We start from the raw sequence: 24,113 nt of genomic DNA, 5'->3' as shown, positions 1-24,113 counted from the left end.
GTGGTGGGACAATGATGAGTCGTCAGAGGGAGGAAGAGCCGACTGTGAGGAGGAAGGGTCATACCCAGGTGACAGGGTTTAGTGAGCAGGAAGAGTCTGGGGCAGAGGGCAGTTCAGAATTAGAGGCAGCAGAGGGAGTTGGAGAGGTGTGGGGCCAGGAGACAGAGAGGCAGGATGCTGTAGAAGTCAGGGAATCCATCATTTACAAATGTTGAAATGATACCCAACTGTGACGTGAAGAGATACCTCCTTTTAAAACTAAGGAATGGTGGAGCCAGCACACTTTTCCAATTTCATTTACAATTGCAGCAAATACAAACCTGGATTAGTGCAATCTGTGAAAGATGCATACAAGGATTAAGACAGGATCTTACCCGTTACTTTGATGTGTACTTCATCACTGTAGTTTGAGCATGCTTGAGTGTTCTCGAGCTTTAAGCAATAGCTACAGCGATAGATGCCCCCGTCTGATTCTTTGGCATTGATAATAGGAAATAGAACTTCTCCCAATCCCATCTTCTTGTTTTCATAAGTATTTGAAGAATTTTTTATGTGTAGAGTAAATTCTACTTCTTGCTGTTCTTTGGTCTTACAGTGGATGTTGGCATTTCCTTCCAGAGCAATCACCTCACCTGGGCTCACTGAGATGGAAGGTTTAGGAGAAGCTTATCCAGGGGGAGAAAGAGAAAAAGAAGGATTCCTAATTCTTTTGATCTTACACAATAGTCTGGTTTTGTAAAATGGGAAAGATTTGCATGCTATTGCGGAATGTAGAAAACGACGTGCAACTCAGAATGTGAATATCGATAGGCTGCTTTTAGGCCATTACTCAGGAGATTAGTTAACAGAGAACACAGGTGGGATGTGAGCCTTGTCAGGGAAAGGCAAGCTGCACTGCAGAGATGCCCTATGAGAGGTGCAGAACCTATTGGGGTAGGATTGCTGTGGACCCTCCATTGTAGGCTTCAGGTTGTATAGTAACGTCCATTGCCTTGCCAGTTGACTAGGACCAGGGTGTGTGACAAATGGAGTACAGAGCAGGGGGTTGTATAGTGTGCTACACAATCTGCATTCCATTACGACTTTGATTACAGAGAATGCATTTTAATCTGGAATAAAATACTAATAGTTAATTAGGGATAAAGAATCCCTTTTGATAGGTACATATTTTGATCAGTGCAGTTACAGTTCAGTTATATAGTTCAATCAGTGCATTCCCCCCCCCCCCATTTGATTGGCAGATGGAATAAACCCAACACCCATTTTAGCGCCATTTGTAAAACTGTCACACAGAGACTAAGCGAAGCCCTCACCTGTTACGTTGATATAAAGTCTGTCACTTAGATGCGAGCATAGGCGATCGAGGCAATACCTACACTGATAAATTCCTCCATGTTCTAGTTTGGCCTCAGAAATGAAAAAATCCACTGTATAAGCCAAAGATTTCTCAGATTGCACATAGTTTGCAGGTTCTCCCTTGTAGAGATCAAAGGTGGCTCCATAATCTTGATTCCCACATTGGATGTAGAAATTCCCTCCAAGGGCGACATTAGGACTGGGAATCACTGTAATCGAGGGCTCGGGATATTGTCCTGATCAAGAAAGAGAATGGGAAGGTGGTTTGGAAGGTGGAACACTGGCAATAGGAGGCTTTCATCTGCAGCTGGAGAATCAAATAGAGTGAGTTTGTACAAAAATTCAAATGGCAGTGCTGGATGACTCGGCTTTGACATTATCCAACAGAGCAGGGGTCATCAAGCTGTGGTCCCTGAGCAGCTGGCTGCCCATGAGCTTCATTTAGGGGTACTGTGGTCCATCTGAGAAAAAAACACACACCTACAAATCTTGTGACATCTGGCACAGTGTATTACAACAGCTACAACAGGCATAAAATGAATTAAGTCATCCTCCAAGACTCTCACCAATTTTCATCTGATCCATGGCCGGAGAAGGGGAGTTTGGGAACCGCTACAACGCAGCCCATATCCATCGGTTTGTGTAAATTTCTGGTCAGCAAGCTTTTGTGTTTTAAAAAGCAGCTTTATCATCACTCAGAGATGCAGTAGCTTGAGGAAGAGTCAAAAGAGAACCAAGTCCAAAAGGAAGCAAGTACCTTCCTTGGAAATGTGGGGTGTAGACATAGAGCAGTCAAGTCCAACATTCCTTGTTTCCTAGAATGGACACACAGAGGAAGGTGGCTCCAAAAAGGGAGGACTTCCTGCAATACCTGTTGGGAGCCACCTCCCTCTGAGTGTGACCAGGTAGATAGGTGTGACCCAAGAGAAGCCAAATAAAAGGGCTGGGCACACAGCCATCTTTCTCTTTTGAATCTCTCTTTTGGATCTCTTTTGACCTGCTCCTGATCCTGCTCTTCAAATGCAGCCTCATCCATAACAAAGGATGTAGGCCACATGTTGTATGTCTGAAACTGCACTTCTCTTGTCTACATTTTCCTGCAAATGAAACCAAAGCTGCAGCTAAAGCCTGCCTTCAGATTGCTGCTGAATGTGTGTCAATTTTATTCTTATTTTAATAAGATGGCTTTGTGTTGTTATTGTTTTAAGAGGGAAATAAAGGGGAAATGACCAGGAAAAAGCTCATCTGTACAAAGGGCATCCTGGATTGCTTCGTTAAAAGGCTGAAACCAGCCATCAACAAGCGTCACTAGGCAGAGAGCCTTCTCGGTAGTGGCGCCCATCCTGTGGAACACGCTCCCATCAGATGTCAAGGAAATAAACAACTATTTGACTTTTAGAAGACATCTGAAGGCAGCCCTGTTTAGGGAAGTTTTTAATGTCTGAAGTTTTATTGTGCTTTTAATATTCTGATGGAAGCCTCCCAGAGTGGCTGGGGATAATAATAATAGTAATAGAAATAGTAGTAGTAGTAGTAGTAGTAGTAGTAGTAGTAATAGCATTCCTTACAGTAAATAGTGGTAGTAGTAGTTGTTATTGTTATTTACTGCAAGGAATGTGATGTGCTCTACGCTCACTAGCATGAGCGAGGAAGGAGCATATCTAATAAATTTAACCTCTCCTACATTACTTAATGGGATGCAGGTGGCACTGTGGGTTAAATCACAGAGCCTAGGACTTGCCAATCAGAAGGTTGGCGGTTCGAATCCCCGCAACAGGGTGAGCTCCTGCCAACATGGCAGTTCGAAAGCACGTCAAAAGTGCAAGTAGATAAATAGGTACCGCTCCAACGGGAGGGTAAACGGCGTTTCCGTGTGCTGCTCTGGTTCGCCAGAAGTGGCTTAGTAACAGTGGCGTAGCATGGGGGGGGTGCAGCGGGGCCAGCCGCACAGGGTGCAACATCTGGGGGGGGGCTCGCACTCGAGTGCTAAAATCCACGGGTTAGGGGGCGCAAATTACTTGCCTTGCCCCGAGTGCTGACAACCCACGCTACGCCACTGCTTAGTAATGCTGGCCACGTGACCCGGAAGCTGTACGCCGGCTCCCTAGGCCAATAAAGCAAGATGAGCGCCGCAACCCCAGAGTCGGCCACGACTGGACCTAATGGTCAGGGGTCCCTTTACCTTTACCTTCCTTAACATTCCTACAGAAACTTCAGAGTGACACATGGACAGCTGAGATGAACACAGGTTGTCTAAAGACAAAGGAGGGTGGGGCACTTGCACCTGTCATCCTTGCACACTACAGGGAAAGTGTGGGAACTCCAGCAGTAGTGAGAAAAGCAAGCTTGATTGTGGGAGGCCCTGGCATTGAACTCCCATTCTGTCCTATGCCTCTCTCCCACTCTTGGGATAATTTCGTTGACCCAAACTTACCTCTAGCCGTTTGCCACTGCCTGGTCAGCCAACACCCTGGAAAGGAGAGGATTGTGTTAGAGGCGAGACATCTGAGCGAAAGGATCTGAAGCTGGTCCTCTGAGCTCCCCACAGCACCTTGGCCACTTGCTCTGCCCCCACCATCCTGCAAGGTGGGATACTAACCAAGAAAAAGGATGCTGGAAGACAGCCTCATGGCGTGGGTTCTGCCGCTAGCAGGGAGTCCTGTTTGCTCCTATCTTTGCTGTGTCCTAAATGACGGTCTTGGTTGGCAGCTGTTGCTGCTGAAATCCGGCAACTTTCTGTTACACAGCGGATCCTCAGCACAAATCGCTTCTCTCTGATTTGATATTCAGATCATAGTCCCTTCCCTAGACTGCCTGATTAACCACATCTCCTATTATGTCACAACTGTGGGTTGCACAATGAAAGGAACGGAAGTGAACAGATGAAACTTCTGCATTTTTTGGAAAAATGGTTTAGTATAGATTGTATCCCCTGTGCTTTTTTATAGCTGTTGTCCTGAGACAAAGGCAGTGGTGTAGCATGGGGGGGGGGCAGAGGAGTGATTGCCCCAGGCACAAAATTGTATGGGGCACAAAATTTCAACACCCAGTGCTGCCTCAATGCCGTTGTGCATTTCCGTCGCTGGGCTCTATTGAAAATAGCTTCTGCATCCAAACCAGGAAATGACCTCTCCAGACAATGGAAAAAGTCTTTTCTTATCTCTGCTGCTGCAATCTCCCGGGTGACATGGACGGTGTTAAGCAGTTGAATGTGCATGTGTCCTCTGTCCATTTCTCTCCCATCCACCCCGCTCTGTACAGCTCCGGGCGCAAGCAACCCATGCTATGTCACTGGACAGAGGGATTCTCAGCAGTATTGTGAGGGCGAAAGGAATCTGGTATTGCCAGTCACAAGTCATTGCAAGGTCAAGTCCTGGGCAGCCCACTGGGACTTGACAACTTGCCTCTGTTCAGCTTTTAGGTGTGGAATATTTACAATGCAGTCAAACCAACGATTCGTGTTTGCTAGATAGGCCCATGATGGGAGCTGAAGCTCACAGAGTTTACCTGTAAGTTTACTAGAGAGGACTTTGCGAGTGGCAATCCCACTGTGCCCTGAGAGGGAGAGGGTGTGGCCCTATATATTCCCCTTACCTGGGCACCTTCTCCTTTGCCTCTCTTCACTCTTACTCTTCATCTCATCTCCAAGCCAGAAATCAGAGCTGCTAAGTCTGAGCTGTAGCTCAAACTCCATCTTAAGCTAGACTAAAATATGTCGAACTGAACTACCATTTTAAGTCCGCCTGAACAAAACTCCTGTATCACTTATTCTGCAACAGATACTCTGAATGAGTAAATGTTGCTTTTACCTTTTGCAAGACTGTTTGTGTGATTATTGTTTTAAGGGAGAGAAAAGGGGGAAACAGCAGGATAATCCAGAAGCAACCTGCATTACTTAAACTAAAAGACTAAAACTAGCCTTGCTAAGCTTCCCTTTTAAATAAACCTATCCTCTCCCAGCATCTATAGACATCCCTACATAGGGTAGCCCAAGTCCCATCTTCCCATGAAGCAAGCAGCCTCTACCCAACCACCCCCTGATTCTTGTCTGCTGTTTCTTGGAAGTGTGTTCTTCAGAGGCACAGTTCTCAGTAGAATAAAGAACTGGTTGGGGTCAGGAAAGCTGGGGGAGATGTAGGGGTAGAAATTTCAAACAGTAATGTGGGGGGGGGGGGGTATCATAGGGTTGCCATATTTTGAAGACCGTAAAGGAGGAGACATTTGCAGACTTCTACTTTTAACTATGGATCACTCCTATGACTCTCATTTTACATACGCATGAAAAAGAAGACATGTCTGGGGAAAAGAGGACATCTAGCAGCTCAGCCTTCTTCCTTGTGAAATCTAGATTGACTCCCTCATAGTCTTTCACATCGCCTTCTGCTTGTGAAGTGCAGTGCAGGGTGGAGGAAAATCAGGCAAAATTGCCCTTGTAGCTCAGTATGTTATCTCTACGACTATCAAAATGAAGTAGAAGTAGGGGGGAGCTGGCTCATGTGGAAACCAAGAGGGCAAGAGCAGGGCAAAAAATGAAAAAGCTGTCACAAGCTGAGTCCAAAAAAATTCCAGACTAAAAGAGAAGAAGTAGTGGCATCATCTGTCATCTGACTCATGAGTCGGCCAGAGGCAGCGACCAAGAAGCATTGTGCCAAATATTGCTATTGTGGATTGGATCCTGGGAATCTGTTCGAAACAAACAACCAAGTGGATTTCCTTCCAGCCATACATTCAACTGCCACTGTGGCACTGACTCTTGCTCTGTAAGTTTTAATCTTTCTTCCTTATAACATACTTTTTTAAAAAAATAAGGGCACACATATATGTGTGAATAGAAGCATGAATGGCTCTGCAATATAAATTATTTTGATATTCATTGATATATACTGGTATTCCCCCCCCCTTTTTTTCCCCTGAAGTGTATTTTGTTGCCAAAGACATCTTATATCCATTAGGCCTGCACTCCTAACTACGTTATGCTAACCTAAGAAATATATCCTAATTCATTCAGTGAGGCCTACTCCCAGGTAAGTGGGGTTAAGATTTCAGTCTTAATCTGCTTCCTATTGTGAATTTTAAACAGCAGCTAAATGCAACATTCACTATTGTTCTTTTTTGCATGGAAAGAAATGTTATCATGAAGCTCCTGGGAGAGGTCACCTGGACTTTGGGGGGGGGTTGTTGTTGTCCCCAGCAGCCTGACGACACCCAGCTCTATTTCTCCTTTCTGCCCAAGTCCAAAGCAGCTTTCTTGGTTCTCAACTCAGTCTGTCATCACTAAAGGACTGGATGAGGGCCAACAAATTGAAACTCAGTCCAGGCAAGACTGAGGCGCTCTTGGTCAGTGTCAAGGCTTCAGTGAATCCCATGGTGGCAGCAAAGAAGCAGATAAAGGAAAAGAAGAGTTCTTACCAATTACCGTATATTTTGCTCTATAAGACTCACTTTTTCCCTCCTAAAAAGTAAGGGGAAATGTGTGTGCGTCTTATGGAGCAAATGCAGGCTGCGCAGCTATCCCAGAAGCCAGAACAGCAAGAGGGATCACTGCTTTCACTGTGTAGCGATCCCTCTTGCTGTTCTGGCTTCTGACATTCAGATTTTTTTTCCTGTTTGCCTCCTCCCAAAACTAGGTGCGTCTTGTGGTCTGGTGCGTCTTATAGAGTGAAAAATACAGTAGTTTATTCAACAATCTCTCTCTCTAGAAATGGTGCTGCTCCAAGTAAAGTCCCACCCCCTTCGTCTCTCTCATACTACGTCTTCCTTGTGCTGGTTGGTCTGGGCTTTCTGTCTCTCAGCTCTCTGTTCAGCTACTCTAGTCCTGGGCTCAGGGGGGCTCAGGAATGCTTTCCAAAGAAAATGTGTCTGTCGGCTGCCTCTCTCCCGTGGCTTCCCTTTCTTCCTGCTGTTCCTCTTCTACTATTTCCCATCTTCTGCCCTCTGCAGACTGTGAACTATGCCCTTCTGCAATCCACTGCTCTAAATCGAGACTGTCCTCCTGGTCTCAGGAAGGTTCAGGAGAAGGGGGAGCAGCCCCCACCATTCCTCCTCAGTCCAGCCCCTGACAGTCAGTCAGAAGGCAGGACAGGGAATAGAGATTCGGTTTGTGCTGGATCGGGTAACACTCCCCCCGAAGGTGCAGGTTTGCACTTTGAGTGTGCTTGTGATAGCCTGGGATTCGGACTTGGATGCTGAACCTGAGGAATCCCAGCCTGCACAGGATTCCCTGCCTCCAGAACCAGCTGAGGCTTGAGCCTGAAGGGTCCTCACCTGTGCTGGATCCTCAGGTACAGGCACCAGCTGAGTCTGCTCTGGCTCCTGAGGTGATGGAGGACTCATTGCCTGCAAGTGCTCCACTCTCAGCCCCGTCAGAGGAAGCTGAGGTTGCCTCTGGGTCTGGTAACCCTCCAGCCTCTCCTGAGCTGCAGAGGCTTAGGGCAGAGAGGTGGAGGGAACTAAGTTCCCGCAGGAGGAGTGCTCGCCTCTAGGCCAGGAGAGGCGAGTCACCTGAGGATCGGGGCCACCCTATGCCTCAGGGCAGATAAAAGCCAAGCAGCCCCAGTCCCAAGTTGCGGGAGTGACATTGTTGATAGTTCCTGCCTGAACCCTGTCCTGCTTTCTTGCCTGAGCTCCTGACCCGCCCTGGTTCACTGCTTGCATGCCTGTACCTGACTTCACCCGACTCCCTGCCCTGCACCCAGCTTCAGCTATTATGGACTGCTCCCTCGTTGCACCTTTGACCATGGACTGGACTTGGACTTCGCCTCTTGGGTAACCCATGGGACCAGCACAGTGCTCCTGGCTCAGACCTAAGCATAGATACACAGGTTTCAATAAAAAGACAATTTTAAAAAGGCTAGCAGTGTAAACATGCATTTGGGAATTTGAGTACAGAATATTCAATCCACAGAGTTGAAGATTCTCTTTTTTGAAATTTTTTAAAATTTATTTTACAAATATAGAATTACAGTGGTACCTTGGTTTGCAACCATTTAGGATTACAACGACATAAAACCCAGAAGTGTGTGCCCCTTTTTTGGGGATTACAACCCTTTTTTTGGGGGGGGGAGGCCCCATTAGCGAAAGCATGCCTTGGGTTACAACCTGTTTTGGTTTACAACTGCTCCTCCGGAACAGATTATTGTTGTAAACCAAGGTACCACTGTATAACAATCCAAATACATATTCATATATAGAGATTACTCTGAATCTCATGGCTTCACCCCACCCCCTCCATGGATGTTAATATCAACATTAAAATCTTCATATTGTTGCATAATCTATAATTTGTATCAATCCATATTATCCAAGATATCTGTTACATTACAAGTGAGATTAAAATCCTGCTAATGTTTCCATCATCTTACACTGGTTTCCTAAATAAACTATAATTTCCCCCCATTCTGTTTTTGAAGTTTTTGTCCTCTTGGTTCCTGAGCTTTCCAGTCAGCTTTGCCATTTCGGCACAGTCCATTCCTCTCTGGTAGAGACTTTGCCTTCTTTCCATCTCTGAGCTAATAGCATCCGAGCGACTGTTGTCCCGTATGTAAAAAGTCTTTTCTGATCTTTTGAAATTTCGGTGTCTATAATTCCTAATAGAAAAGCTTCTGGGTTTTTTTAAAAAGCAAAAGTTATTTTAAACATTTTTTTCCATTTCATTATATATCATCTCCCAGAAAACTTTTATTATCTTAGACGTCCACCACATATGATAAAATGTAGTGCTGAAGATTCTCAACCCTGGATTAGGCGATGTTCTCAACCGCAGGGGCAAACCACCTTAGTGAGCCAGGAGCCTAAGGAAGAACTCTACAGAAAGGAGGTCGTCAGTGGTCAAAGAAGAAGAGTGCATACATATTTGGGGTGCCCAGCTCTTTGGTGGGAGCAGCAGGTTCTCTCAGTGAAGAAGGCTCTACTAAGAAGCATTGTCCTGCTAGAAATGTCCCTGCAAACCAAGGATCAGCCGAGGTCCCAGAAGTCTCTACGTCCTAAGAGGTCCTGCTTGTCAGTCCTACTTTGGTCTGCCTTGGGCCAATGTTGCGTAAGTACAGCTCTCAGGGATCCTGTCAGCATCGGGTACCTGTTTGGATTTCAGGGCCCCGTGGTTCAGGGCAGCGTAAGAAACTCCATCAGGGTCTTCTCTGCTGTTGGATTCCAGGGACTATGGAGAGGGGAGGGAGAGGGAGATATTTAGCATGCAGTCTCTGCCACTACAGAGGGGGGTAACAAAATCCCCCACAGAGGATCGCGCTGCTGCTCTGTGAATGGAACCCCCCCCCTGAGGATTGTCCCGCCCTGTGGGAGGGATCGTCCTACCCTGGTGCTCTGGGTGCAGGAGCGGCAAACTCCGCCACTGCACCTGGGGCTGCCACTCAGCTGTCAAGAGGATGAGTGTTACTTGGCACTCTGCACATGCCTGCACACTCACAGTCAAATGAGCCTACTGCTGAAAAATAAATAGAATATACATAACTCTGCCACCCCTAAAGCTAAAGGGGTACATTTGCAATGCAGCTTCCCTTTCCACAAACGTCTGTTATAAAATTGAGCTGCTTTATACACTGTTAGTGAATCCTAAGTGGCCTAGGACTCTCACATAGAGATGTATGAATAAAACCACACCCCAGAGGTTATAATTGCCAATGGCTGTTTTCGGTCTGACATCTGAAGTGTTTCACAGGCTGTATCTTTTTCTGTCTCTATGGTCTGTTTTCTCCACCATATTGGTTAGAAGGAGAAGAGGAGGAGGAGTTTGGATTTGATATCGTGCTTTATCACTACCCGAAGGAGTCTCAAAGCGGCTAACAATCTCCTTTCCCTTTCCCTTTCCCTCCCCCACAACAAACACTCTGTGAGGTGAGTGGGGCTGAAAGACTTCAGAGAAGTGTGACTGGCCCAAGGTCACCCAGCAGCTGCATGTGGAGGAGCGGGGATGCAAACCCGGTTCCCCAGATTACGAGTCCACCGCTCTTAACCACTACACCACACTGGCAGAGATGCGCTTTTTTCCTTCTTAGATTGAAGGGTCTGGAGTGTGGGAGGTTGGCAGGATGTCCACAGTCATAAAGGTTTTTGTTTACAGGGAAGTTTTTGTTGCTAGGAAAGCTTACTATGTTCGGTGGTTGGCTTCTTTCGTGGGCTGTGGAACCTGCAGATCAGAAAGAGAGCATGAGATTCTTGGCCCAATCTGTTTCAGAGCAGCTTTGTGGGTTCTGCTCCCTCCCCATGTAGCCTAGCCCTTAAGACCAGCCTTCCCTAACCTGGTGCCCTCCAGGTGTTTTAGACTACAAGTCCTATCACCCTGACTATTGGCCATGCTGGAGTTGTCATCCAAAAACTTCCACAAGAAGGACATCAGGCTGGGAAAGGCTGACTAAGACCTTGCTCTTCATGGATGGAGAAAACGTCTTGCTTCGTTTCTGTGAGGCTGTGTGTCACTCTGCATTGGAAAAATTTCCACCAAGGTAACCCATAAACTAAATTGCTTTTTAAAATAAATTTAAATAACACACACAGAAAATTTTTCGTCTGCTAGAGATAACTTTCTGTTCAGGCCACTGAAAACCTATACTGCTACAAAAAGAGTTTTGCATGCTTTAATCTCAGCCATTGTAAAGCAGTCCATTCAGAGGCCCACTCACCCTTTCTGCGTTTCCTGTACAACATAAAGGCAAGTACCAGCAGGAAGAGAATCAGAAGGAAAAGTCCAGCCACAATGCTTGCCCACAGGATGACTGCAAATCTCTCTGTAAAACCAGGTGACAGTTAGAATGCTACTAATGCTTATTGTGCAGTGTCCAGTAGCTATTAGGAATGATCCTCTTATTGGCCTTTGGATCTATCAATCAACCTCCACAAGACCGCCTCCCAGTTCCCTTACATGCATCCATTAACCCCTGCATGACCACATCACTCAGGACTAGTCATGATGGCCATGCATGTGCTATACCTCCACCATCACAGGCAGTATACCTCTGAACATCTGTTGCTGAAGATCATGCGCACAAGAGGGCTGTTGCATGCATTAAGCTGCTTGTGGGCTTCCCATAAGCTTCTGGGTGGCCACTCGGAGACGGGAATGCTGGACCAGATGGGCCTTGGGTCTGATTCTGCAGGGGTCATTCTTACGACAAAAGCTTTCTATCTACTGCACAGTATGGACACCCACCTTGCTTTCCCATCAATAATCCTAGGAAAGCCTTGGTTTCCACAGAAGCTATTCTTTACAGACTTACTATTCCCACTATCTTTATCAAACCACAGTTCTCTGGATTCTTTTGAATGAGTCATGTGCTTTAAATGCTGTGTATGCCATCCATCTCTCTCTCTCTCTCTCTCTCTCTCTCTCTCTCTCACACACACACACACACACTGAATTTCCTTTACACTGGGAATATATGTGCAGATGACACAATCCCGTGAGCACGGCAAATTGGTTGGGGTAACTGATGCCATGCCAGAAAGGAGAGCACCAGCTTTGAAGTTGGAATGATCCACGTGTCTGGTCCCAGCATCATGGTTGATTAAATCACATGTATTCTCCAACAGGATGCAGGGCCAACCCAAGATATTGGCCTACCAGCCAATGATTACATGACACAAGTGCAGAAAGCCATATCACATTCCCTTACATGTCCCAAGTAAGTGAATATTGAGATGGGCTTCCTGCTATCTCCATGTACCTCCATCTCCCATGGACCTCACCTTGGATGCTATCATCTTCATTTCTGATCTTGCCTCTAGTAACCCGTTGCTGACGTAAACCCAAATGCCCAGTTCCTGCATTCCTTGTAATGTGGCTCAAGGCCTCCTAGGGTGGTATTTGGCTTTGACAGCCATAATCCCTAGAGCTCATGCACAGAGAGTGAGAGTTAGGAGAAAGGTGAGAGAAAGACCTATGGAAGCTCCTCACCTGTCACAACCAGTTCCATGGGGTCACTGGACTCTGACCAAAGAAAGGAGTCACCTCTGCGGTGATATCGGCAGGTGTAGCTCCCTCCAGCCTCCAACCTCACTTCAGAGAAAAAGAACTTGGTTGCATTTCTGTTCCCTTCCGCCTCCTGTGATGCTATCAGGTTGTTTGATTTGAACAAGGAGAAGGTCACATAACTCTTTGCCCCCTGACACTCAATGCTGACATTCATCCCAGTAGAAATCTGCTGGGTTCGTGTCAGAATGATGGAAGGTTTAGAAAGCCAGGGATCTAGTGTTAGGAAAAAGAAAAGAAAAAACAGCCAAGAAAGGATTCAGACGTTTTGCTTGTCATGCATTTAATGCATCCTGCTAATTTGCATCAGATCAAAAGACCTTTTTGCTATGCACCAAATCACCTTCAATGGACATGTATTGGATATACTGTGCAGCCACACTGTGCAAAGAGTAGCATCCAAATACTTTATCTTCCAAATTATTTCCGCTTCATCCCCCCCCCATCTTTCTACCCCTTAATGGTGCAAACACATGTTTGAAAGTATGGGCAAGGTGAATCACAATCTCTGAAGGAGAGGGCAGGAAGGGAGGCTGAAACATATGCTAGTCCCTGAATATTATCCCTGCCCCATCAAAACCAGTAGCTGGTGAATAAATAATGCAGAGCGCATAAGAAAATGTGCTTTATACTGAGTCAAACCATTGGTCTTCACCAGAGGCCTGAGCCAATATGTGCCAATGCCATATAATCAGCCAAAAAAATTAACAATTTCTCCTTCATTTTCAGGTGATGGAGTGAAGGAAAGGCAGATGAGAAATTTGATTTAACAGAGACTTAAAGGCAGATCTATCTAAGCTGCAATCTTCCAAAATAATGCATTGCAACCCTAACAAAAATATGTTAACTTGGATTATTGACTATGAACCTGAGTGCCTCTGCTTTTCAAAATATAAACAGCATATAAACATCTTCTCAACTGTATATTAAGATATATTAAGACATGCAATTAGCTAATTAATCATTATTTTTTCAACTATATCCCAAGACACTCAAGCCAGGATAATGGTTCTTTACCTCATTTTGTCCTCACAACAGGAGTGTGCTTGAATCTCATCCAATGAGTTTCGCACCTGAATAGGGATTTGAGCCAAGTCCTAGCCAGAACCATCAACTGCTTCATCACACTGGCAAAGGACTCTCTGACAGAAACTTTAACCTTTTGGTTAAACTACAGTTCCCAAACTACACGGAGGAAGCCATGACTGCTAAAGTGGTATAAGAGTCTTTGGTGTGGATGCAACCCAAGACAGAATCTCACCTGTTATGTTGATGTATACTCTGTCACTGTAGTTTGAGCATCGCTGATTGAAGTCTAAGTCTGATTGGAAGCAATAGGTACAAAAGTAGATCCCAACATCAGTTCGTTTAGCATTGAGAATGGGAAATAAAATACTGCCTAGTTCCATCTTCTTGATCTCACAGTTACCCCAAGAATCTTCTCTCAGCAGAGTGATTTCTGCCATTGGGCTCTCTTCACTCTTACAGCGGATGGTTGCATTTTCCCCCAGGGCAATTATTTCATGTGAACTCACTGAAATGGAAGGTTTGGGATAGAAATGCTCTGAATGGGAAAGAGAAGAAGAGGGATGTTTAAGGGCTGGTGCAACTCCAACATTCAGCAGAAGGCAGAACTACAATCTTCTAGGAATGTAATATAGAAAGAGAATGAGAGAGAAGATGCATCATTTCCTTCTGGTTGAAGATGCAATAAATTCGACTTGCACTTTAGTATCATTTGTGAAACTGGCACACCAAGACGGAGCTGAGCCCTCACCTGTTATGTTGACATGAACTCTGTCGCTGGAACCTGAGCATTTTTTAACTTGGTCTTGAATGAAGCAATACGAACACAGGTAGATCCCTCCATCTGTTTGCATGGCATTAGGAATGTGAAATACAGTACTAAATGAATCAGTCCTAGAAAACAAATGCCCCGGAGTCCCTTCCTTGGAGAAATAGAAAGTTGCTTGTTCACGGTATTCATTTCTACAGTGGATGAAGAATCGTGTCCCTGGGATGATGAGAGGACTGGGACTCACAGAAATGGAAGGCTTTCGATAAAGCTGCCCTGGGAAAGAAAGAGAGCAGATATGCGGAAGGTGGAACATCTGCAACTGTATCACTCTAAAAAATAGGAAACTTTTTCCTGCTCTTGGAATATCTGCTCACCTGGGACAGAGAAGATGAGTGGCAATGCCATATGCAACAGCCTGACTCTTGTCGCATTTGGCAAGAAGGGGGGCATTGTGGCAGGAACAGAAGTGAGGGGTGTGCAAGGAGTGGCACATTCCCATTTTGCCTCAAATGGTGACACAGAGTGGCCCCCTCCTGTCGTTATGCAGCACCCATGTGCTCCATGGGGTTGTCTGCAGAGACATTCCCACCTAGGCATATGTAACCAGCCGCAATCACGCAGAATCCTTACATGTGTGTCCATGCAGTGGATTCTCTGCAGACAACCACATGTAGCATGTGATTCTTGCCTGAAGGAGTGGGGACATTAAGGTTAGAGCTTAAAACAAGAAACTGCTTTTCTTTCAACGTAAGTATGCCCTGCACATGAATAGGTCTAAAGATAGAACAAAATTCTCACCTGTTATGTTGACATAAACATTATTGCTGAATTCTGAGCATGTATTTTCATTAAAGCAATATTTGCACTTGTAGACCCCGCCATTGGGTTCTACATGTTTGGCATTAGAAAGGGGAAAATCTGTATAATATAAAGCAGTCTTAGAATCCACAGCCGCTGAACTCCCTCCTTCCTTGACAAGGTAGAAAGTTGCTTTTGAGTTAAGTTCATTCCCACACCGGATATAGAAATCTTCACCTAGGATGACCTGAGGACTAGGTCTCACTGAGATGGAAGGCTTCCGATAAAGCTGTCCTGGGAAAGAAAGATAACAGGAGTGAGATTTGGAAAGCAGAGCAGTAGTAATGGGAGACTTGTAGTAGACTTGTATCAGGGTACAAACATCCACAAAAGTGTGGTACGTATATTTATCAGTAACATTTTCCAGTTGACATATATCTATATTTTCACATATTCCTCATCACCAAGCTGTTTTCAAAAGAAGTAGGAATCATATTTTGAGCTGAGCAACAGCTGTAGGGCCAACAATATAGCCTTCAACCAATGACTCACTTCTGAGATAGCAGAGGGGGGGGAGGGCTCTTTAACTTCCCCTTCCCTGTTGATGTTGGAGGAGGACAGGGTGGAGAGGAAGTAGAAGAGTCCAGAACCTGAGGTCCTTTATTTGCTCACTCTCCTGCATAAGCCAAAACACAGGAGACAGGCAGGACAACGTCAGTTGCGATTCATGCACCCGGGAGGCAATGAAAGAGAAGATTCTCCCTTAGTATCTGGTGATGTTTACAGTGGGAGGGGCAGGAGACTAAGGATCCCTGTGTCTAAACAGCCCTTGAACCCAAGAGAAATAAACTGAAGTGGATAACTGGGAGGACGGTTTCCTTGACAGGCTGTATAGAGACAAATAAATATGAGCTGTACAACTTTTCTAGAAAAAGAGGTACCGGAACTCACCATGAAAAGAGGTACCGGAACTCACCATTGCTCCCACCTAATAGGGCTGGAATTGAGTTCCGACTGAAAAACAGCGCTGAATATGAGACAGAGAAAGTTTGGCAACTGCCACTTATTGTCTACCATGAGAAAAGTAGTCCTGTTTGGAGGAGTCTACGGCATTTAGTTCCCATTCTTCTCACCCCCTATTTTTATCACCATTCTCACGGCTGGCTGACACTCACCTCTGGAGATCTGCCACTGGCTGGTCAGCCAACACCCTGGAAAGGAAAGGATCCATTTAGAGTCAAGATATCTGAGCAACAGAAATGGAAGCCGGGCCTCCATTCTCCCAGGCCTGCTCTTGCAAACACTCTGACCCCACCGCCCTCCAAGGAGTGAGACCAACCTAGAAAGAGGATGCTGGAAGGGAATTTCATGGTGTGGCTTCTGTAGCCAGCGGTTTCTTCCGTTTGCTCCTAATTCTGCTGTCTCCCGAGTGAAGGTCTCAGCTGGAGGCTGTTGCCGCTGAAACCCAGCAATGTTCTGTGCTGCAGCTCTTCCACAGAAGAAATGACTCCTCTCTGATTGGCCAGTGCTGTTGTCCTTCTTCTGTTCTCACGGCTGCCTGACCAACCACATCCCTTATTAGTTTGCATCTATCTGATGGTTGCAAAACCAGAGGAAGTGAAATGCTGAGTGTTTGGCGTGGAACACAACTCCTATTTTTAATTTTTCTAGTTCTCAGAGAGAGAGAGCATCTCAGTAGTATTGTCGGGGCAAAAGAAATCTAGTATGCCCAGTTGTACATCATGGCAAATTCAAGCTCTGGTCACTTACTGCCTCCTCGCCAAAGATATTGTGCCTATGCTGTCACTTTGGACCCTCTTGGTCAAAAAGGACATTTAAGGAACAATTAGGAGACCTGGTGGTGTGTCCCTCTGTACAGACTCACAGATACATTGCGAGTTGTAAATTTAAGCTCCACAGAGGCATTGGGACTGCAGTTATGATGGCTCCCCACTGCAGAGGAACGACCAGCCCCCAAATACAGTATTTGGCCCATTCATCAATCTGATTTCTGTTGGGTGTGAAATGTTTAAAGACAGATTTGTTTTTTCACCTCCCAGGTTTCTCCTCCTATCTTTTTATTGCCCCTGCTTAGAGGAGCTCATCATGTGAACAGACTCTATTGAAACGGTGGTTGGTTGGTCCTTGTGAAAGGCGTGAAGAAGCCACGCCTGGATCTGAGCACTTCTCCAACAATGTGAGATATTTGTCTGTTGCCCGTGCTTCTTACTAGGGGGGCACAGTTTGCATTTTGTTAAAATAACCCTGCAGTAACCCAAAGATTCATTTGGATTTCCCATCCACAATTTCTAGAATGGATAAAAAAATGGGGGGGGGGTTTACATCCCAAAATTCAGGACAGCAGAGGAATTTCTACCCCCTTTTTTTCTTTCTTCACTAGTTTTTGCCATTGCAGCAGCAAGTGTAGCAAGTCTCCCAGGGCACGCCAGAGTGTCTGGAAGGACACTCCTTCCCCTTGTACACCCTTCCACATGGTCACACACACCAGCTACACGATAAACTGTTTATGACAAAAAAAAAACCCTTGTCCCTTGCCTTTGCCAATTAAACTAGGGATATTTCATTTCCTTTCCTTCAGGGGATATGCACTAGCATTCTTCCATGCTGGCTCCACACAACAGTCTTCTGATCCCATACCCCGAAAATCCTCTCATTTTTGCTGCTGGATTTCAGGAGCTGCTTTCTCACTGAGGGTGGGCATTTCGGAGTTTGCCAATCACAGTTGAAAGCAACAGAAAAGCAATTACCTAACTCACAGTCACATTGGTTTTAGATGGACAGGTATGCTTTTTACTGATTTTCATTTGATACGGTTACTATAAGAGATAATAAAAAACAAAGCAAAACACCCAGACAAGGAATAAAATCATAAGTTACAGAGTTAATACACATGATTCACTTAGTTATTTCAATGGGTTTTCTGTGAGAAGGGCTTAGCTGAAGAGTAAGTTAAGTGTTCCAAACTCAGGGCCGTCTTACCCATAGATGCTGGTGGTGCAGGGTGCCAGGGCGCCAAGTTTTGGAGGGCTCCAGGCGAGAGTCCGGGGAACACCGAATGAACGCCCTGAGTGAGCGAGGGTTTCATGTACTGCTCCTGCCAAGCGTTGGCTCAGTTTTTTCCTTTTTAGCCTGCAGGCGCCGAATTCTGCAGAGTGCCAGAAGGTGAAAAGGGAAGAAACCGAGCCAATGCTTGGCGAGAGCAGTGCACGCACCCTTGCTCGCTCAGGGCAGGCCCGCTCACTCGCCTAACCGGTTGAGGTGCAGGAACGCATGGCACCCCTCCTGCTAGCTGTCTTCATCTTCAAGCTGGGCATCAGGCACCACGGATCTCCACAGGGCTGGCTCCCCCGGCCCGCTCGCTGCCCTCACCCACCTCCACCATGCAAGCACTGCACCCGGAGCCTCCGCCTGCCGTGGCCACCACAACACGAAACAGCCAGCTGAGCTGGGAGGTGCCTCATCCAGCCTCTGCCTCTTCCCTGCTGGAGAAGCTGCCCCCCCAACCGTTGCCCTCCTCCTTCAGCCCCACAAAGCTAGGTGCGTCACAGGCAGCGCCGTCCCTTCCCAAGAGGCTCCCTCCGCTGCTGCTGGTCTTCCCTCCCTAAAAAAAGGAGGTTGACAACTCTGGGAAATGGGGGGGGGGGCGCAGGGATCTTTGCACCACGGCGCCGGATATGCTTAAGATGGTCCCGTCCAAACTTTTTTAAAAAGCTCAAAAAAAGCGCAGAAACAGAAGCCTCTAGTATTCTCTCTTTTTTAAAAAAAATGATATTTATTAAAGTTTCCAGAATAGAAAAGAAAAAAAGAAAAAGGAGAAAGATAGAATTTACACTTAAAACCTTAATTTCATTAACATCTTTCCAGGACTTCCCCCCTCCCCCTCTTGTATTCCATTTCCATTAGATTAGTTCCACAAATTCTTACCCCAAATTTTAAAACCTTATTATAATTATAATTATAATTATAATTAGCCCATTTGTTCAAAATTAATTTATCTTATTTAACCATTTCTCTTTATATTTTTTATACTTCCCTAAGATCGACCCCAGTTCCCTTCCACGAATTCCCCTATTTTTATCACACAAAGTAAAACAAGAGAAAATAAAAAGATATAATTTTACAGCCTTTGGGTTCCAAATCTCCCTCCCCCCTTTCCCGGTTTCGATCTCCAAAGTCCATCCATCTGTCTACTGCCGGCCTGGAGATCCCACGTCCATGTCTAAATCTCTCTCAATTCCACTTTGCCGTCTTTTTGGTAGTTTTTAATTTCAAAAGGTCCAATCTTAGAGAAACTCTCAGAAAAGATCATTCTTCTTCCATCCAGACCTCTATATTTAAGAGTATAACTCAAATTCTGTTTCTTGATCCTTTTAAAGTCTGGATGTCCCAAATGTTCCAACTTTGAGTTTAGTCCAGTTCTTATTCCTCAGGTTTCTTTTTCTGTTCCGCTGCAAAAACCTTCTAATTCAAAAACTTCTAATTCCTCTACAGAGGCTTTATTCATTCAGGAACATAAGCTTACGTCAAGTCCCTTCCTTTCTTCAATAGATAAATCCATTGTCTCCTTTAGTGTAGAAACCTCTGTAGACAAAATAATGCTTCGTTTTTGCAGCTTTCCCAGGAGATAACAAATTCTGTTCAGTTCCATGAGTATTTTTCCATTTGCCACCACTCTTGCAATGTCCCAGAACTCCCTCTAGAGGGAATATGGTAACTTAGTTTCTTTCCAGATCAGACCCAAAAGTTAAATAACTTGTTGCCCTTGTTTTCAATAATTTGTATCCAAATTGTAACGAATCTAACCAGCAAAGACATCGTAACAAAGTTCTCTTTTATTCTCCTACTTTGACAGCTACTTTGACAGCTGTCAAAATTTCTATGTCTCTTCACCAGTCTCTCATAACGGATCGCTCCCGGTTCCCGGGGGGTTACATTTTAGCTCTCACAGACCACTCTTCTCCTCCAGCACAATTACTTGTAATTTCCCTTCGTGAAATTAACTTTTTTCGAATAAACAAATTCTTCTCTCGATCTTAGTTGTCAAATCCTTGCGTTAAAACATCTACAACGGGGGGGGGGGGACTTCCTTTTTGCACCTCCCCCGCTCGCTCCGGATTCGTAAAACAAATTTTTCCTTTTAAGTCCGATAAGTTTACTCACGGGTTGTTCTTTTTAATCCAAATTTTCAAAAGAAGAAGTCGGTGCTCTCCGCCGAATAGCATGCGGCTTCACTAGGCAGGGGAAGCAGTGGACTCATAGCACCACACCCCCCCGTCACCCGCTCCGCAGCCTTTAAAAAGGCTCCTTCGTGGGTCGGGGGGGCGCAAACGGTGCCCGCCGAGTCACCAAGTCCATGGGCATCACCGCCCATGGTTTTTGAGGGTCCCCGCGTCGCCGGCGCAGCGGGACCCGACCCCTGCCCAGCAGGCTCCCTCCGGAGCTCAGAGGGAGTCCGCCATTCGGTGATGGCGCCGACCCGGAAGTCTCCTCTAGTATTCTCACCCCACCCCAGCCACTTCCAAAACGGTTCTTGGTGTTATCACAGAATAGAAATTTGGCCTTCAGATGAACAAGAAATGAAACCAGTCTCTATGGGATTCCTGTGGCTTTGCTTGTCTCAGATGCCTCATGGAAGGGTCTTGACTTGTGGAACTGAGTCAAGACAGAGCTTCTCAGCCTTGCCTGCTGCACATGAACTCAGCCACGATCAGCACCAAGGAAAGCAGGACCAAGCCAGCAAGGCCCAGGCGGATGATGATCTCCATGGATGTAGAAGTGTTTGCTGCAGAGTGAGACAGAGAAGAGTTACTACTCAGTTGTTGGTTGTGATGAAGGCAGGGTGAGGAGGGAGATGGTCTCAAGGCTGCGGCCCTCAGCATACTTAGCCCCATTGAGTTCAGTGGGACTTCCTTCTGATTTCTAAGAACATAAGAACAGCCTGCTGGATCTACCTGCCAATGGAAGCAGTCTTCTAATCTACTCCACTTGCCTAAAACCAGACTAGAACCAGAAAGATGATACAAAGCATACTAAGTCTGCAAGCAGTGGACCAACTGACAGCTCCACTAATAAGATGGCAGGTACACATGTTGCGTTTCAGTTTTTTATGTCACTGCAGGAGCATCCAAAAGTGGTCAGTTGATGATTGGTCATTTGCTGGGTGTTCTGTTCAGAATTACTGGTCCATAATGTGGGCTTGAAATTTCATTGACCAATGGATTGATTGGGTGGTCCTGGCTGAAGAGAGCAGAAGGTCAGGATCAGCACTGCCTGGGGGTCAGCTGGGAGGTCCAGTAACTTGAGCTAAAGTCAGTTCTCATTAAAAAAAACTTTATTTTTAAAAACAAGACTTTGTTAAAAGCAAAAACTTCACATGATTACACAGTTTAGGACTGCTCAGAAGCCAAGAAAATAACAAAATATCTTATCTAGCTGGCTGAAACAAAACACGCAAATCGTAGCAGGCTGAGCAGGAAAGCAAAATTCGATCTAAGGTCCGAACAGGCACTGATCATCCCTTCAGGATGAAAGCTCCGTCATACCAGCCCCACCCAGATTTAAGAGAGTGCTAATTATGGTGCTCACCCCCTCCATCCCATAGGAATCAGCACCTGTTCCCACCACAGGTCTTTGATTAACATTCAGCACTGGTCTTGAGACCTTAATGAGGAACATCTGCATTTGAGCTCAACATTCCAGAATTTCTAACAACCTCCCATACGACCCACAAGCTAGCCTTAAAAGGGACTATATCAACAAAGGAAGTCCCATACAGCATATAATACGTATTGTAAAAAAAGGATCAACAGCACACGTACCATGTTCTGATGGAAATTTGACCAAAAAAAATGCAGTAAGAGTTAGGCAAATCATATACAGTGGTACCTCGGGTTACAAACACCTTGGGTTACAACACTTCGGCTTACAGACTCCACTAACCCGGAAGTAGTACCTCGGGTTAAGAACTTTACCTCTGGATGAGAACAGAAATCGAGCGGTGCGGCGGCAGTGGGAGACCCCATTAGGTAAAGAGGTAGCTCAGGTTAAGAACAGTTTCGGGATAAGAACAGACCTCCGGAACGCATTAAGTTTGTAACCAGAAGTACCACTGTATAATATATGCAAGACATGCATTCCTATTTTGCACAGCTAAGACTGCTATCCTAATCCTTGATCTCATGGATGGGTTTGGATCGAACAGACATCCCTGTCCACTGGCCTCCTCTGCAACCATGAAAATGTTGTGGAAGCAAAATTTTTGCCAGAGAAGGTTCCTAAAGCAGGCTGTTTTGAGGGTGGGGCAGAACTGAGCCAATCATGCAGTCACTAAGAGGAAGCTGGACAATAAAGCTTCCCATAGATTGACTCCCAACCCCCTAAGATTGAAGATTAATGATGAGACAGTGGGGTGAGGTGGGGTGAGGAAAAATCACAAAATGAATTATTGGAATCAACCCCAGAGAAAATAGCAGCAATAGTGTATTGCTGGTTTACATGCAAATCACCAACAAAAAGACACCACAAGCAGTAAACAACAAAAACATGGAGCAAGCCTGAAAAATCTTAGAATAAAGGGATTTAAATGGTGGAATAAGTTCATGGTGGTGCTGGCATTGTGTCATACACAGGGTCATACACAGGTGACAGGGTTTAGTGAGCAGGAAGAGTCTGGGGCAGAGGGCAGTTCAGAATTAGAGGCAGAAGAGGGAGTTGGAGAGGGGCCAGGAGACAGAGAGGCAGGATGCTGTAGAAGTCAGGGAATCCATCATTTACAAGTGTTGAAATGATACCCAACTGTGACTTGAAGAGGGAGAGATACCTCCTTTTAAAACTAAGGAATGGTAGAGCCAGCACACTTTTCCAATTTCATTTACAATTGCAGCAAATACAAACCTGGATTAGTGCAATCTGTGAAAGATGCATACAAGGATTAAGACAGGATCTTACCCGTTACTTTGATGTGTACTTCATCACTGTAGTTTGAGCATTCTTGAGTGCTCTTGAACTTTAAGCAATAGCTACAGCGATAGATGCCCCCATCTGATTCTTTGGCATTGATAATGGGAAATAGAACTTCTCCTGATCCCATCTTCTTGCTTTCGTAAGTATTTGAAGAATTTTTTATGTGTAGAATAAACTCTGCTTCTTGCTGTTTTTCTGTCTTACAGTGGATGTCGGCATTTCCTTCCAGAGCAATCACCTCACCTGGGCTCACTGAGATGGAAGGTTTGGGAGAAGCTTATCCAGGGGGAGAAAGAGAAAAAGAGGGATGCTTAATCCTTTGATCTTACACAATAGTCTGGCTTTGTAAAATGGGAAAGATTTGCATGTATTGCGGAATATAGAAAACCACGTGCAACTCAGAGTGTGAATATTGATAGGCTGCTTTTATGCCATTACAGTGGTACCTCAGATTAAGTACATAATTCGTTCCGGAGGTCCATACTTAACCTGAAGCTGTTCTTAACTTGAAGCACCACTTTAGCTAATGGGCCCTCCTGCTGCCGCCGTGCCGCTAGAGCACGATTTCTGTTCTCATCCTGAAGCAAAGTTCTTAACCTGAAGCACTATTTCTGGGTTAGCGGAGTCTGTAACCTGAAGCGCATGTAACCTGAAGCGTATGTAACCCGAGGTACCACTGTACTCAGGAGATTATTTGGCCGAGAACACAGGTGAGATGTGACTCTTGTTAGGGAAGGGCAAACTGCACAGCAGAGATGCCCTGTGAGAGGGACAGAACCTATTGGGGTAGGATTGCTGTGGACCCTCCATTGTAGGCTTCAGGGTGTATAGTAATGTCCATTGCCTTGTCCGTTGACTAGGGCCTGGGTGTGTGACAAATGGAGTACAGAGCAGGGGATTATATGGTGTGCTACACAATTTGCATTCCATTACGACTATGTTTACAGAGAATGCATTTAAATACTTGTGGACTGTCTGGATGCAGAGGAGAGGTGGGGGGCACCATCACTCCCCAAAGGAGCCCCCATGGGAAGATGGCTCAGAGCCAGGGGACTGGTGGTGGGACAATGATGAGTCGTCAGAGGGAGGAAGAGCCGACTGTGAGGAGGAAGGGTCATACCCAGGTGACAGGGTTTAGTGAGCAGGAAGAGTCTGGGGCAGAGGGCACTTCAGAATTAGAGGCAGAAGAGGGAGTTG

At 45.6% G+C, this 24,113-nt stretch overlaps 2 protein-coding genes across 3 annotated transcripts in view; both read right to left on the bottom strand.

Annotated features, from left to right (window-relative positions):
* LOC309327821 (immunoglobulin superfamily member 1-like) overlaps window positions 1-24,113 on the bottom strand; it is a 70,408-nt gene that overhangs the window by 5,766 nt on the left and 40,529 nt on the right. For both annotated transcript variants that reach the window (XM_081837346.1, XM_081837347.1), the window contains 2 exons: window positions 22,902-23,192; window positions 375-665 (listed from right to left, as the gene is read on the bottom strand). In XM_081837346.1, coding sequence (XP_081693472.1) covers window positions 375-665; window positions 22,902-23,192 — 582 coding nt within the window. The remainder of the gene's footprint in view (window positions 1-374; window positions 666-22,901; window positions 23,193-24,113) is intronic.
* On the bottom strand, window positions 8,426-16,767 carry LOC309327847 (immunoglobulin superfamily member 1-like). Its single transcript, XM_081837422.1, has 9 exons — window positions 16,273-16,767; window positions 16,109-16,144; window positions 14,934-15,227; window positions 14,115-14,408; window positions 13,599-13,901; window positions 12,263-12,553; window positions 10,992-11,096; window positions 10,461-10,498; window positions 8,426-9,511 (listed from the first exon to the last, which is right to left on the bottom strand). Exons 1-9 carry the CDS (start codon window positions 16,301-16,303, stop codon window positions 9,362-9,364), a joined length of 1,542 nt encoding a protein of 513 aa, XP_081693548.1. The 5' UTR covers window positions 16,304-16,767; the 3' UTR covers window positions 8,426-9,361.

This window comes from Podarcis erhardii (genome assembly GCF_964252035.2).
Source record: "Podarcis erhardii genome assembly, chromosome: 13".
Taxonomy (NCBI): Eukaryota; Metazoa; Chordata; class Lepidosauria; order Squamata; family Lacertidae; genus Podarcis; species Podarcis erhardii.
The sequence above is the reverse complement of the archived record's forward strand: the minus strand, read 5'-3'. Positions and strand labels throughout refer to the sequence as shown.

Coding starts and splice junctions, on each gene's coding strand:
- LOC309327847 (XM_081837422.1), bottom strand. CDS start 16,303: ATGAAATTCCCTTCCAGCATCCTCTTTCTAG. Junction 12,554..13,598: donor AGTATACATCAACATAACAG/GTGAGATTCTGT, acceptor TCCTAACACTAG/ATCCCTGGCTTTCTAAACCT. Junction 9,512..10,460: donor GAAGCCAACCACCGAACATA/GTAAGCTTTCCT, acceptor CCCTCTCCATAG/TCCCTGGAATCCAACAGCAG.